Here is a 17,127-nt window from a genome sequence, read left to right as displayed (position 1 = left end):
CAGTCTATTGCATACTGTGACAACTCAAACACAAACACAAAGACAATGTTCAGCTTCATTTAATGATCTAAATATCTTTCAACTGTGTTTGATATAATGTGCAAGTGATTTTCCATCATCCATAGTCTGTCTTGTGATTATGGCATTGCAAATTCCAATGGAAGAACCATATTAAACATAATGGCACGTACAATTTAGAATAAATGTCTGGGCCTTTATAAATTATGAACATATTAGTATAATTTTGTCATGTATTTCCCCATTCTGATGGTGTTTCAAATTACAAAAATGATATCCGATAAAAGCAAAATTATTGAATATCGTAAAAAAAACATTGGAAAATCTGATCATCGGTCCATCTCTAGAACTAACGGCACCAAACATCTATTAATATCCAAGTACTGTAAATGTCTTTGGTGTTGCTTATATGCCGTGTTTTCACTTATAACTTTATGAAAAATAAACCGAACATAAAATAGCACATATGATTATTTAGAGTCTGTGATTATCTTTCAAACGAGTCCACACACAAGATAATCAGATGTATAGATCATTAGATAATCCACATGAAGCACAATGTTACATGACCACCAGGAGATGGCGCCAAATACACGACACAGACTCAATGATGACTCAAATGACACAGAATGAAACTCAATGTACATATTATTGCAGTCAGTAAAAACATAAGTCATCAAATAGTCATGTGTCATATGTTGTTGGAAAGATCTCAAAGAGTAAAATTATTACAGACTATTTGTTTTAATCACAGACAAAAATATAGCGAGTAACAGCTAAATATATGTCTTTGACAATTATGATGGTGTTGCTTATATGCCGCATTTTCACTTATAATGTCAGAAAGTATAAACGGAACATAAAATATCACATATCATTATTTAGAGTCTGTGATTATCTTTCAATCGAGTCCACACACAAGATAATCAGATGTATAGATCATTAGATAATCCACATGAAGCACAATGTTACATATGACCACCAGGAGATGGCGCCAAATACACGACACAGACTCAATGATGACTCAAATGACACAGAATGAAACTAAAATCATGTCTCGCATGCTATGCAAACCTTTAGTCATTGTTGTGTTTGCATGTGTAATTAGTTCTTATGTACAATTATTATGTTTTAAGAGGCTTTTGGACACTATAAAAAATATTTTTATATTGCTATAACTTTTGATCGCTTTGTTGTATCAACACAAAATGTTTCTCAAATTCAGTTGACATGACTAGGAACAAAACAAAAGCCACTTTATTTTACATCCAGAGATATATAATGTCAAATAAGAAAAATATAAATAAAGTTTTTTTTAGAAGTTTCTCATATTGTTTTATTTTTTTAAAAGTGTTTCTTCCAGTTTTCTAATGTCATTCAATGTAATTATTTGTCGAGTTATAAGCCTTTCATTTTGGGTACGCCACTGAAACAGCAAATCTTTAAAAACTCCTTCAAGACTTAAAGGGATAATTGAAAACATACTGATAGATGGCAATATTTAGCTTCAAACAAAAGACCTAAAATGCCACACAGCACGGCACACACTCAATTAAATTAGTGCCTCTATTCTGTCTAAACAAACCGATTCACTAAAATGAACCAGACGTCCCAACACTAACTTGGAGAGAGAGGGCATTTAAGCAAAATGCATTTGATTTTCAAAATATGTGGCTAAAGATATATAGAATAGCGTGTAGGAAGACATGCGCATAAACTATGATGGAAACACATTTACAGAATGTTTTCCTATTGAAACATATAGAAATCCAGTATAGATGTGCATCAAAAAAGTCAACAAGCTATATGAATACATAATTAGCTCAGAAAACATCATCAATATCATTGCATTATCTGAAATGTTGCTCTGGTTATTCTGAAACGTCGCTCACACAGCTTGTCATCAAACGGATTGGCTATTATTACCTCTCAGAACTGTGCGACACACTTTCGCTCCAAGACATATCTGCAGCTTTTGTGCCAATTTTCCCCAGAGGTGACGATTTTGTTCTCTTAAACACATGGTAATGTGGTTTGTCACACTTCACCGCTACATGTTGAAAAAGAGTGGCACGTTACTGTAAAAGCAACATTTTTAAAGCAGCAAAGCTACGTTCATGCTACTGAAAAATGTAGCTAGTAGCATCTCTGCTTTTAATTAGTTCCGTCCCATTACTGTGTTCTTAAAAAGAGCAACTGTGTCAAGGTCAAGGGGAACAGAGGTGAGACTGTTAACCAACCGCCCGTCACTCAAGCCCCGCCTCCACACCTTAATGATGCTCACTGAGGTCAGTAACACCAACAAGAGAATCTGCAAATGCTATTGATTTTCAATGAGGCAGTAATAAGTGAAAACATTGAGTCTGCAGTAGCAGTAGAGAATATAGGCTGAGGTCATTTACTATGTCTGAATTTAGAAATCAACCCACCCTATACTACACCAGTCACTTCAACCCTTAAATGGCTCAGAGTGTCCTGAACTGTATGCGATGGGTTTATATGAATTTCAATTATGCATTGTTTAGAGCGAATCCAAAATAGCGATTCTTTGCATGAGGCCGCGGGGTCCGCATAGATCTTTATTGTTTTTGTGCATATGTAAATAATGCATGCCTAAATAAAACATAACACACAAATAGAAAACTTGGCAATAAACTGCAGAAATTAACTAAATATTTCACTTAAAATACATTTTTTAAAAAGTGGCAAAAGGGACATCTGAGCAGGGGCTCAAGTGAATCTGGGAATCATTTATTTGAACTAGTTCATTTACATGAGACGACAGAGCGAAACGATTCAATAAAATCAACTGGAGTTCACATGAACGATTCACTAAAATCAATTGGAGTTCACATGAACCGATTCACTAAAATCAACTGGACTTCACATGAACGATTCCCTAAAATCAACTGGACTTCACATGAACCGATTCCCTAAAATCAACTGGACTTCACATGAACCGATTCCCTAAAATCAATTGGACTTCACATGAACCGATTCCCTAAAATCAACTGGACTTCACATGAACGATTCCCTAAAATCAACTGGACTTCACATGAACGATTCCCTAAAATCAACTGGACTTCACATGAACCGATTCCCTAAAATCAACTGGACTTCACATGAACCGATTCCCTAAAATCAACTGGACTTCACATGAACGATTCCCTAAAATCAACTGGACTTCACATGAACCAATTCACTCAAATCAACTGGACTTCACATGAACGATTCCCTCAAATCAACTGGACTTCACATGAACCAATTCACTAAAATCAACTGGACTTCACATGAACGATTCCCTAAAATCAACTGGACTTCACATGAACCAATTCACTCAAATCAACTGGACTTCACATGAACCGATTCACTAAAATCAACTGGACTTCACATGAACCAATTCCCTAAAATCAACTGGACTTCACATGAACCAATTCACTCAAATCAACTGGACTTCACATGAACCGATTCACTAAAATCAACTGGACTTCACATGAACCAATTCCCTAAAATCAACTGGACTTCACATGAACCAATTCACCTGGACTTCACATGAACGATTCCCTCAAATCAACTGGACTTCACATGAACGATTCCCTCAAATCAACTGGACTTCACATGAACGATTCCCTAAAATCAACTGGACTTCACATGAACGATTCCCTCAAATCAACTGGACTTCACATGAACGATTCCCTAAATTCAACTGGACTTCACATGAACGATTCCCTCAAATCAACTGGACTTCACATGAACCAATTCACTAAAATCAACTGGACTTCACATGAACGATTCCCTAAAATCAACTGGACTTCAATAGCATGATGGTGAGTAAATGATGACAGAATTTTCATTTTGGGTGAACTACGTCAAAACCATCACCAGAGAGAAGGACTGCATTGTGACATTCCCTAAAAGCAGGAATGATCCCATTATGTTTTGACAAACTGTTGAAACGTACCTTTCCAAATCCTCCGGCTTCGCATCCATTCATCCCCTCGTACAGAGAGTGATGCCGTTTACCCAGCACCATCCCACTGCCATTTCCATTAGTCACGGATGATCCCAGATCAGTCCCGCTCACAGCCTGTCGTCTCTCCTCTGGATTCTCACCATCCGGACGCCCGGGACCAGCTGGAGATTCGGGTTCACCGCCACTCATCTCCGGTGTGGGTGAACCATGCTGGGGGGGCTCGGGAGGGTCCGGCCTAGCGCACAGGTCATGCATAAGTCACGTTTTGCAGGGGCAGGTTCAAGGGTGCCTCATCAAGGGTAGTTTGCCCGAAGGAAGAATTAGACGCTTATCAGAAACCCAAAACACAACGATTTATCGATACGAGAGAAAAAAGCAAAGTGCCAATAACTGGCTAATTCTTAAAGAGACAGTACGGAGGTACTTCAATAAGCAAAAGCGGTCCATATTACCTCACTCCAGCTCTCTCATTGAAATAACCTCAGTAGGGGTCATCGAATAAAAGTGAGAAGCGTCCTTGTTAATGTCATGTATGTAAAAGGACTGTAGCAACATCTACGTGTGTTTCCATTATTCCTCCATGAGTCCTCGAGCTTCTGCTGTCGTTACAAAAGACGCTACAATCGGAAAGCGTCTCACAGCCATGGAAAGAGATTGAGAGTTTGAATCCAGGACAGAGGTTGACGTCTTTCTTTCCTAACAGGTCTCTTAATTTCCTCTTGTTCCGTGGACTGGATTTGCACTCGGCTCATTGCGTTGTCCTCTCATCCTTATCTTCTCCTCCGCTTGCTCCTGACAGTTCATGAACGGGACGGCGGTTAATGATCCTGCAGCTTCAACGATCACGGCTGTTCTCGATTCTCTGCCTAAATGTGTGTTTGGTGAGATAACAGCATTAAGACGAGGAGGAGGAGAGTGTGGCCGAGCGAGTGCGAGACACAGAGACACAGTGAGAGAGAGAGAGAGAGAGAGAGAGAGAGAGAGAGAGAGAGAGAGAGAGAGAGAGTGTGAGTTTTGGATGAGAGGAGGGGTGGGTTCTCCTATCACGTTTAGGCAGGCTCTGGGAACGTGCCAATCCCGGCTGTGGAGCAGGATGGTTTCCATGGAGATGACGCTGGAATGATGTTGCTCTATTGATCAAAGAGGCAGCGCTGTGCAATGGAGAGAGACCAAAGGAGGGCCACACGCACATTCTACGGTATTTGCATGGAGAGACAATGATAGGAATGACGGATTTGGTCCGGAATGTCGGATTAAAATAGAAAAGTGTCGAAATACGGAATCACACAGTGCATTATTGCTAAAGAGGGATGTTGCTAAATGGATAGTTAACCAAAAATGTCATTACCTTCACGTCATTCCAAACCTATATGGCTTTCTTTCTTCAGTACACATTTTGGGAACACTCCCTGAGAAGAGACTTCCAAATCGGTTGTGACGTGTGATATACATTAGGGGGATATTAGGCCCAATCTGTGCATTAAGAATGTGTATATACAGCCTGATGCACAAAGCACAGAAACACCTGTCCGGCTACAGAAATGAGACCTGTAACAGGTGTTTCATGAGGATGCATGCAGACTAATAGTTCACTCACAGTCCTCTATGTTACGAGTAACTCCATGTCAGTCAATACACATGATGCATGTAAAGTTTGCTTTGATTTGCTCCGTGTAATGTGTGTCCAAAGATGAGACCCATTTTCATTTTCCTAATTTCTGTTGTTTATATTCAGGTGTTGGTCAAAAACGAAAACGTAACATTCATTCTAATCTCACTTTGTATGGTTGAGGTAAAAACACTTGCTTGCGGAGCTGCCGGTACTCTTAAAGAGACAGTACCATTTTAGCAAATCAATGTAAACTCAATGTAAATCTTTGAAAATTATACTAATTATGCATATAAACAAAAATGTAACAAAATGCAGTACTGTAGTAAGTGTAATAAATGTGTAAATATATACATATTTAAAGGGGCAATCATATAGTCATTATTTTAACTTCAACAAACACTGTAAATATTGAAGAATTTAACTAATATATTCTTGCAGAACATATGCAGATGCACTAATGCATTAAGCATTTGTTCCAGAGATTTGCTGAATCATGAAAATCCAAAACGAGCAGGAAAAGATGCAACACAAGTTTTCTTTCCATAGACATCCATAGAGGGTCGACTCAGCATTAAACTGAGAGAGGATCAAGTATTTTAATACTCAAAATTACAAACTTCACTTTGTCTATATTTCTTTGTACATGCAAGCAGATATGTTTTACTTCTCAGAGATGAATGTGATATATTGTCCGTGTCTGAGCTTAAGCAGGGAGGAAAATAAGATGAGCTAAAGAATCTAAAACTAGCCGACTCATGAACGGAGACCTGCGAGACCTTTTGTGTTTCTGTCGTTACAGTGAAACAGACACTGAGGAGGAGTGAAAGATATTTGAACAGAGAGAAAAAATACGAAATGGAAAGGAGAATGAAAATGCAGGAAAGGGGAAAAAAGGACAGTAAAAGAAAGGAAAGGAAAAATAAATTAAACGAAAGGAAAAGAAAAGAAATAAAGAGAAATAGCAAAGGGGAAAGGTAAGAAAAGGAAAAGAAAGGAAAAGAAAGGAAAGGAAAAGAAAGGAAAGGAAATGGAAAGAAAAGGAAAAGAAAGGAAAAGAAAAGAAAGGAAAAGAAAGGAAAGGAAAAGAAAGGAAAAGAAAGGAAAGGAAAAGAAAGGAAAAGAAAGGAAAGGAAAAGAAAGGAAAAGAAAGGAAAAGAAAAGAAAGGAAAAGAAAGGAAAGGAAAGGAAAAGAAAAGAAAGGAAAGGAAAAGGAAAGAAAGGAAAAGAAAGGAAAGGAAATGGAAAGTAAGAAAAGGAAAAGTAAGAAAAGGACAAGAAAGGGAAAGAAAAGAAAGGAAAGGAAAAGAAAAGAAAGGAAAAGAAAAGAAAAGAAAAGAAATGGAAAGAAAAGGAAAAGTAAGAAAAGGACAAGAAAGGGAAAGAAAAGAAAGGAAAGGAAAAGAAAAGAAAGGAAAAGAAAAGAAAAGAAAAGAAAAGGAAAAGAAAGGAAAAGTAAGAAAAGGAAAAGAAAGGAAAAGTAAGAAAAGGAAAAGAAAGGAAAGGAAAAGAAAAGAAAGGAAAAGAAAGGAAAGGAAATGGAAAGTAAGAAAAGGACAAGAAAGGAAAAGAAAAGAAAGGAAAGGAAAAGAAAAGAAAAAGTAAGAAAAGGAAAAGAAAGGAAAGGAAATGAAAAGAAAAGAAAAGGAAAAGAAAAGGAAAAGTAAGAAAAGGAAAAGAAAGGAAAGGAAATGAAAAGAAAAGAAATGGAAAGAAAAGGAAAAGTAAGAAAAGGAAAAGAAAGGAAAGGAAAAGAAAAGAAAGGGAAAAGAAAGGAAAGGAAATGGAAAGTAAGAAAAGGACAAGAAAGGGAAAGAAAAGAAAGGAAAGGAAAAGAAAAGAAAAAGTAAGAAAAGGAAAAGAAAGGAAAGGAAAGGAAAAGTAAGAAAAGGACAAGAAAGGAAAAGAAAGGAAAGGAAATGAAAAGAAAAGAAAAGGAAAAGAAAAGGAAAGAAAGGGAAAAGAAAGGAAAGGAAATGGAAAGTAAGAAAAGGAAAAGAAAAGAAAGGAAAAGAAAGGAAAGGAAAGGAAAAGAAAAGAAAAAGTAAGAAAAGGAAAAGAAAGGAAAGGAAAAGAAAGAAAAGGAAAAGTAAGAAAATGAAAAGAAAGGAAAGGAAAAGAAAGAAAAGGACAAGAAAGGAAAAGAAAGGAAAGGAAATGAAAAGAAAAGAAAAGGAAAAGGAAAGGAAAAGAAAAGGAAAGAAAGGGAAAAGAAAGGAAAGGAAATGGAAAGTAAGAAAAGGAAAAGAAAAGAAAGGAAAAGAAAGGAAAGGAAAAGAAAAGAAAAAGTAAGAAAAGGAAAAGAAAGGAAAGGAAAAGAAAGAAAAGGAAAAGTAAGAAAATGAAAAGAAAGGAAAGGAAATGAAAGGAAATAAAGAGAAAAAAGCAAAGGAAAAAAAGGAAAAGAAATGGAAAGTAAGAGAAGGAAATGAAAGGAAAGGAAAAGTAATAAAAGAAAAGGGGAAAGAGAAATAGAAAGGCAAAACCCACACACTCATTTCACAATATTTATTAGTGGCTTTCTCTTATAACGGTTCATTTATTGTTCCATGACGCCTCCAACAGCCCAATTAACCTCTCACACATACATCCACACATGATCACATGCAATACTGAAGAGTGAAAAACCACTTAAAGGATATTTATAGATGCTATTCAACTCCAAAACATTCAAACAATCCCAAAGTTGAGGAGCCAGAAGCATAAAACATCCCCCATGAATGATCCATCTGCCTTTTGTCACGTTACAGACATGTCTGGCATGTACAAGTGCTGTTTGGGTTCATTTCAATCTAATATCAATAATTCAGAAATCCTCCATGTAGCCTCGCACCAGTTTTTGGGAGGGGGGGTTGACCCAGTTATGCCACACAAACCCCAGCCGAATCTATTAGCCCAAAATAACCTCTCAAACACACTCCAAACAACAACAAAACCCCCAATAACTTCCTCTCCACTCGGAGCAATCTGAGGCTTCTCACAGGATAAATCGCTTTTGCTATTTGTTAGTCATTGAGTACGTTATTGTACACATTGTTTTTGATGGGGATAAAAATGACACACTCTCACGGCGGAATCTGGCTAAAATTTGGCTAATTCGTCTGATATCGTGCGACTGAACTCGTTTGAATGCACAACTGACAATGACTTGCTTCTGTCACACACAACGGCTTCCTGTACTGTTTGCACGCTCTACTGATGGGTTAAGTTTAGATAAGGGGTTTGGGTGAGGGCCACGTGCACGCTTACTACCGCATTAGACCTCCGTGAATTTGCACGTAATGAAAATCGTGCGCGATCATATGAAATAGCCAACATTTACATTTACATTTATGCATTTGGCAGACGCTTTTATCCAAAGCAACTTACAGTGCACTTATTACAGGGACAATCCCCCCGGAGCAACCTGGAGTTAAGTGTCTTACTCAAGGACACAATGGTGGTGGCTGTGGGGATCGAACCAGCAACCTTCTGATTACCAGTTATGTGCTTTAGACCACTACGCCACCATCACTCCATTACAAGCCAACTCGTAAATTACGTGCAAGTTTTCGTGAGATCGGGTTGGATGTGAGGGATAGACATACGGTCTCTTCAATGACATTTACACAATTTTACAGCAATCTCCATCCAATGTGGATTCCTCAAAAATGTCTGCTTGTCCTGAACTCACACCACATGGAAATGAGCTTCTGATATCATACCAGCAACAAATGCACAGCATGCACAAAATACACAATAGTATATTTAAAGTCCATCTTTAATAGATAAGATTATATTATAATGCATATAATGCACGACCAAACAAACCAAGGTCGTAACCATGTCTTGAACATTGGGGGACAAAACCAATTTGGGGGTGGGGGTCATGAGTGTAGAGGTCACAGATAAAGATAAATGTATTTTTAAAGTTCACACAGTACAAGACAAACGCTGTATAAGCATTGCAAGCAATTTGCCAGTCATCTTATCTTTCTTTTTTGTGTCTTTTCCTCCCAGTGGAATCTTAACACACAATATTTTCTTCAAGAATCCAAACGCTGCTCTTTTCCATACAAAAACACTACATATTGACCACTTCTGTCAAGATCCAAAGAGCAAAAAAAAACAACAACATTATAAAAATACCATAAAAGTAATCCATACAACACAAAGCTTGGAATATAGTGCATGAGTCATATGAACTACATTAATAATGTATTTTTTGTTCAGTTTATAATTAAAATATTATTTATATCGTCAAGCCGGTTCTTGGCTCCTCCTTTCACTTTTACCTTTACACTGGTGCTGAAACCCGAGAAGTTTGAGGGATGCGCCATAGTAGTAGAGTCCTCGCCACTACCATCCATGCCAATGGAGCAGCCGCGGACATCTGCCGGGGGACGGAGGAGCCCGACCGCCTGAGGGCGGACGAACGGCCGCCGACCGTGAAGGGAGAAGGGGCTCCTAGCCGACCGCCTGGAGCAGTCAGGGCCACAGCCAGGGGCGGGGGGCCCCTACCAGCCGCTAAACGCGGCAGGGTCATGACGACCGCCGACCGCTAGCGGGGAGGGGCTCCCAGTCAACCGCCTGGAGCAGGAGAACCGCTGCAAGGGGTGGGGGAGACACATTCTGTTTCCCTATAACACGGCGGGGCGTTCCGTCCGCCAGGGGCTGGAAGACTGACTCCGATCCACTCGAGGAGGGTGGAGGAGTGGCCGAGGACCAAGCTATGGCATATCGGAGAGCCGAGTAAGTGTTTTTTTTCTCTCTCCCACTGCCGCTCCATGTTGGCCTTTCCTCCTCTTTTGAAAAAGGTTTTGTTAATTTGGCACGATCGCCGTTACGGCGTGTAGGTGCCACACTTTTTTTTTTGTTTCCCTCCCCTTGTCCCCTCCCTCATCCAGGTAGATGGGGATGACCTGCCGGCAGACGGTTCGGAAGGCAAGCCCCTCCCCAGGGAAAGGGGGGTACATCATGATGGGGGCTCCCCGGCCTGAGAGAACGAGGGAGGGATGTGGCAGGGTGGAGTGCGGGGCCGGGTCATGATTCCGTACCCCCGGCCCCTAATCGGGCTAATCAATCCTCAGAGAGGGATAAAGGCCGACCGAAGACGGCAGTACAACAGAGATACACCTGTGTGTGTGTTTGTCTTTTTGGTTCAGTTTATAATTAAAATATTATTTATATCGTATATTGCTGGTAAATCGCTGTTATGGTAAATGGTCTGCACTTATATAGCGCCTTTTTTAACCTTAGAGGTTACCAAAGCGCTTTACACTGTGTCCCATTCACTCACTCTCACACACACACACACACACACACACACACACACACACACACACACACACACACACACACACACACACACACACACACACACACACACACACACACACACACACACACACACACACACACGGCAGAGCTGCTATGTAAGGTGCTAGCCTGCCATTGGGAGCAACTTGGGGTTCAGTGTCTTGCCCAAGGACACTTCGGCACGTGGAGTCATGTGGGCCGGGAATCGAACCACCAACCCTGCGATTAGCGGCCGACCCGCTCTACCACCTGAGCCACAGCCGCCCCAATTATGTAGTGTGTGAATGAGGCAAACAACTGCCATTAAACAGAATTAGATCTGAGAAGAACTGGTGCTATAACCGACCTGAGACCAGCTCTCACAATGCTTAGACATCATAAGAGACCTTGCAAAACATATATGGGCAACATTCAAAAGCTTATCTTCAAGCCACAAATCGTGTCTCTCTCCACTTCGGGGGCACTAAAAGTGTTTTGAGGACAATCTAAATATGGCTAGAAATGAACTCAAGACATACAGTTCAATCCCCTGTAACTCTCTGGGCTCATTCTGTAGCACTTCTGAATTATTCATACTGTTCCACCAGCAGACCAACTGTCAGCACAAAGACAAGGGGGTCACTGTTTGTCTTTATCATTCTCTCTTTGCGTTCAGCATTACAAAAAAACAAAATGTTTAAATTTGTGGCCCTTGCCCATGGAAGCCTCACCACAATGATGCCAGAGTATTTGATTGTTAGGGCGTTGCTCTACAGTTGTAAGTTGCTTTGTTGCTGCTAGGCCGATCTGGGCGGTGGCTAGCTGTTTGCTTACTAGCTCAAGTGAAAAGAGTCCACCCTCAAGTCTCTATGATATTCTGGTCTCTAAATATCGAGTCCCTCCTTTACTGTAAGTCAATAGGATTTTTTTCAGCCACAGGGACCAAATCATTTGCTAATCATTTCAGTCCATAGCACAACATTGCAAGATTAGTTACACACGGATAGGGCTGCAACTAACGATTATTTTGCGAATCAACTAATCTAACGATTATTAGCGTGATTATTCGACTATTCGGTGATTATTGCAATGATTAATCGTTAGCTCTTAACCAATTGTTCAGTTAAAAGTTAACGAGTTTACTAACAATAAAGGACACAATCATCTTTTAAAAAGATGAAGGATTTTTTTATATTTTAAAATATTTCAATATTAAATATATATAAATATGAATTATATTATTGCATTGTAAATATTGCATTCTCCGATAACAATTTTTAGATATTAAAAAAAATTTAGATGAAGAGTTTTAGATATTATTTTGGGAAACAAGCCATAAAACGTATTTTTGTCAGTGTATAATTGTCCATTTTTAACGTTTTCTTTTCTTTTTGTAAAACAAATTTTATGTAAATCTCATCATGCATGCAGAAGATATGATACATTTCCTTATTCAATTTTTTTTATGTTCATTTATCACGTCACCATGGCAACACCGTTATATATATATATAAAAATCCCTTTGTAATTTAGCATCGTCGATGTCTTTGCATGATGTCGCCCACATTTGGTACCTGTAACATTAAATCCTTGGGAGGAGTATTTCAAATTCCAGAGCATGCATTTTTTTTAAACAATCCAAAATGGCCGACTTCCTTTTGGGCAGAGCTTATGACTGTCAGCACAAAAGTTGTCCAGCTTGATGAGATCTATACGTGTACAAAGTTTGGTGACTGTAGCTCAAAAGGGATGTGCTACAGAGCTCCCCGAACATGCCCATGTTCTAGCCTGTGCTACGTAGCCTGTGTATTCCAACTGTAGTGGAATACAGTTACTTATATTTTGTATTTTAAATACATAATCCTGTTACATGTATTCCACTACTCCCCAACCTTGTATACAGTATATTATGATTCAATATGTCACGAGCCATCATGTTATAATCTAGCTGCAGAAAGCGCGTGTTCGAGGGTTGAGTGTCCTGCGCCAGAGCGTGCACCAGCCAGGTGCAGATTCAATCTCCCTGTTAGATTGGACTCATAGAAGGGGTGCTGAATGCACAGCGAAATGACAGCTTCGGAGTTTGTTTATTTACATGACCCGCTATCTTAATAAAGGATGCATTAAAGATATAAAGCTGGGTTTTTTTTGGTCCGAGTCTGGCATGCAAGTTTTGCTTAAAGGGCACCTATTATGCAAAATTCACTTTTACATGGTGTTTGAACGTAAATGTGTGTTGGCAGTGTGTGTGTGTGTGTGTGTGTACAAGACCACCCTATAATGATAAAAAAAAAACACCAAGTCCATTTTTTAAACGCCATTAATCATAAAAACCATTTCAGAAAATTCTGTTTACAGATTCTGTACAATGTGACATCACATTGTACAGGCCCCACCCACAACTGTTGACGGACACGGCTGTTTTGGCATAGACCCACCCTGAACGAGTTCTACACAGTCGCCATTGTTTCGATGCCGGAGCAGCTGTAGACAAGAATGTCTCCAAAGCGATTGAGGTGTTTTGTTGATGGATGTAAGAATGAACTTCATGTACTCCCTACATCTGAGCCTCTGAAGACGCAGTGGATAAGTTTTGTTTTTGAAGGTTATGCGCCCTCCAATCTACCTAAAGGGGTTTATGTTTGCACAAATAATTTTACACCAGACTGCATTTGTGTGTGTTGCTCCTCCATTGTGGCAAAACTGCTGAAACTCTACAACAAATAAATAAATTGATCAAATGACTATTCGGAAACTTCCTTATGATGTCTAGTTAGCCGAAGCAGAGATGTCAAAACTCCGCCCTATTCTGGATAAGCACCAGCTCATTTGCATTTAAAGACACACACACACACACACACACACAAAAACAGCTTGTTTTATTCCCACCCAAAAATGGGCATTTTCAACATGGTATAATTTAATGATCTGTTGGGTATTTTGATCTGAAACGTCACAGACACATTCTGGGGACACCCAAGATTACATCTTGTGAAAAGGGGCATAATAGGTGCCCTTTAAGCGGAATACCAGATCCAGATCTCATGTTATGTTAAATGTGATCAAACGACTTTCCGACTAACGGTCATTTTTGCCAACCATTTTTTACAGTCGATAATGTCAGCTAATCATTTCAGCCTTACGTAATGAAGTTTAATGCTTAGTTTTTAGGGTTTGGTCAAATCACTAAAGCTAAATGTGTGCAATAGTAACACCAATGCATGCCTTGGCAAACACCAATTTTAAAAAATTGCCTCATGAGCACCTGCTAGCATGCTTCCTTTCTCAAGGCATCCATCCATTCAAATAGACCAAGCGTAAAGTTAAAGACTGTAAGTGTAAGAGTCTGGGCATGGCAGCAATGCAGCATAGGGCACAGATTCCTGCCTGGTTGCATTCACTGACACAATCGATTACATCTAAAGAAGGTCAAAGACTCTGAAGCACAGAAATGTGCCAAGCGATTCTTTTTAAAGCTCGGAGTCTACAGAGAGGCCTGTGTGTCAATGGTGCCTTTCTACACTGATCAAATGCCAACTATGCCAAGCAACATCCAAGCTTTTCCTAAGGACCCTTTTCACATTTGCCACAATGGGTAAACTTCTATAGCGGTGAATGGAAGACCACAGGATATATCATTTTTGCGGACCCATTTAAATTAGGCAGAAACGTGTCATCACAGCCTGTGAAAAGGGTGCATATAAGCTTATTCTGTTTACAGGACGTGTGAGACTTACTTGGTCTTGTTCTTAGTTATTCAGGATACATCTGGCATATCTACTAGAATAATTAGTCTGTCAGCAAGCATGTTTGAGAAGTCTGATGTCTGAGATGTTTCGCTTACATAGCTGAATAAATTGTCCCAAGAAGAAGAAGATATTGCATGCTAATAGTGCCCCTTGTAGTGCCCCTTGTGCACTATAGTGCCCCTTGTGGTAACGCTGAGAATTTAGCCAGTTTGTGCCGCATTATGAATTGCATTCTGACACATTTCGGATGCAAATATACTGGAAATTGCATTGGTGTTGGCAGAAGCTTTTGTGTCCTTGTGCTTGCATAGAGTAAGTTTTGTAACACCCCGTTTAAAACCGGACGTGAGCGGCGTGATGGTTATTTCAGGAAAGAGAAGCAGTTTCTGCACAGGTCTGGCATACGTCTTCAGTTATAAATCTGAAAACTTTTGTGCACACAGAAAGTCTGACTTCCGTGCATTCGCACACTTTTAGAATTAAATAGACGCCAATTTTTACATATGAGGCCCCATATCTGACCTCCTGCACGTGCTGGGTGCTACAGCTCACAGATGATTATCTGGAGTGGTGGTGGCGTAGTGGTCTAAAGGAGTAATCAGAAGGTTGCTGGTTTGATCCCCACAGCCACCACCATTGTGTCCTTGAGCAAGGCACTTAACTCCAGGTTGCTCCGGAGGGATTTTCCCTGCGATAAGTGCACTGTAAGTCACTTTGGATAAAGCGCCTGCCAAATGCATTAATGTAAATGATTGTCTGTGCACATCATTTCTTCTACGCATTCAGTATAGACAGCCTCAAGCTGCTGCGATGCAACATCGATCACATCCGGTGTAGTAACCGACGTTCAAAGAACACCACCCAAGTTATGCTATAAGGATCAAGCTCTTACCAGATCCTCCATCTTGTCCTCTGGACATCTGGACGTTGAGCACTTCTCTGGAGATGTGGTCGCCGACCAGCTAGAATGTTGAGGGTCCCACTTGTCAGGTGAGCAAGGTTGAGAAAAGTCTCCTGAGAGAACTCCCTTGGATGACTCTTCCTCCTCTGGAGAGGAGCTGAGAGGAGGCGTTTCAAAGTCCTGCTCCTTCTTTTTCTTCTTCATAGGGAGTGGAGCGACGCTTTGGGGTGAGCAAGAGCGAAACAGAGCAAGCTTTCCTGTCCTAGAAGATTCCGGGTGATCTTGGCCTTGCGAGATGTCACCGCTCAGCAGTTGCACGCAACTCTTTGACCTCGGCCTGGTCCGATTTACAATGCACCCTTTGTTTTCCATCTGGGAATGGAAGCTGTGGACTTGCAGCAGGTGACACAAGAAGTAGCTCTTCTCTAGGTCCACCTCCTGTTGGAGGCGTTGAAGCAAAGTGACCTCCTCGCCATCGGCCTGCGCAAGTAGCGACTTTAAGAGTTCCTCGAGTTTACGGTACGCTGCGCCGCTACCTTTACATCCAGGTTCGCTCGCGGACACCCCGCGACTACCCGGTTTGTCTCTGATCCCCGGTTTACGGATCCCAGTAATCTCCTCTGCTAATTGACGATGAAGCTCTTGGGTCTGTTTGAGCGTGGCGCTCTCGACACGTTGCCTCTCCTGACCCTTCCAGCGAAGCAGACGCCGAACCTCTGCCGTGCGCTCTCGGCCCAGCGTCTCCCTTTGCTGCAGCAGCTCCAGCGCCCTCTGCTGCTCGTGTCTGTATGTCAGTGCCCTCAGCGCATGCTCCCGCTCCTCTCGTGCCTCCTCCCGCTGCCTCCGGAGCTCCAGGGAGAAGCGACGGTGTGCCTGCTTGTTACGACTGCGCTCCACCTCTAATGCGGTGCGGAGATGATCCACGTCGCGCCACAGATCAGCGCTGGCTCTAGACACACAGCTGCTGCGCTTGTGACAGGTGGGGCCCCTCTTGGAGGAGAGAATTTGAGGGTTATTATCACAGTTTTTGCCCATGGTCATGTTAATGGAGGATGCATGAACTCAACTCAGGCCTGACAGAAGCATGCAGCTGGGATGAAAATGATGATGCATGCAGGACACACGTTATACAGCAGACAGCATGCACAGATAGTAGACAAAAATCCAACATGCCAACTGGAAAGAGTAAAGATTACAAATGATTATTATTAATTTAAGACATAACACTTAAGGCTTATGTCCTATGTTATGAATACATGCACAAACTGGTGCACAATGTAGCCAGTCACTAAGTCTAGCCCTTTTTTAAACAAATATATACAAAACGAAGTGAGCAAATATTCCCTTAAACTCTCCGACTGACATACACAAACAGGAAAAGTTTGGACACACCTACTCATTATTTATTATAATGACTTTCTAAATTTTAGAATAATAAGTAAAGGCATTCAAACTATTAAATAACACAAATCGAAGTATGGGAATTATGTAGAGAAACTAATGTGAAACAAATCAAAACCCTCTTCTATTTAAATATCTTCAAATTCGCCACCATTTGACTATTTCAGTGATTATAGAAAACTGGTTTTGCTTCAGGACC

General features: G+C 40.6%; 1 protein-coding gene across 1 annotated transcript in view; it reads right to left on the bottom strand.

Annotated features, from left to right (window-relative positions):
- Positions 1 to 16,507, bottom strand: part of LOC127625111 (peripheral-type benzodiazepine receptor-associated protein 1) — a 148,896-nt gene extending 132,389 nt beyond the window's left edge. Inside the window, exon 1 of the mRNA XM_052100199.1 lies at positions 15,519 to 16,507. Coding sequence (XP_051956159.1) covers positions 15,519 to 15,899 — 381 coding nt within the window. The 5' untranslated portion in view covers positions 15,900 to 16,507. The remainder of the gene's footprint in view (positions 1 to 15,518) is intronic.
- Between the last annotated feature and the right edge of the window lie 620 nt (positions 16,508 to 17,127).

This window comes from Xyrauchen texanus, chromosome 3 (assembly GCF_025860055.1).
Source record: "Xyrauchen texanus isolate HMW12.3.18 chromosome 3, RBS_HiC_50CHRs, whole genome shotgun sequence".
In the NCBI taxonomy this organism is placed as follows: domain Eukaryota; kingdom Metazoa; phylum Chordata; class Actinopteri; order Cypriniformes; family Catostomidae; genus Xyrauchen; species Xyrauchen texanus.
The sequence above is the reverse complement of the archived record's forward strand: the minus strand, read 5'-3'. Positions and strand labels throughout refer to the sequence as shown.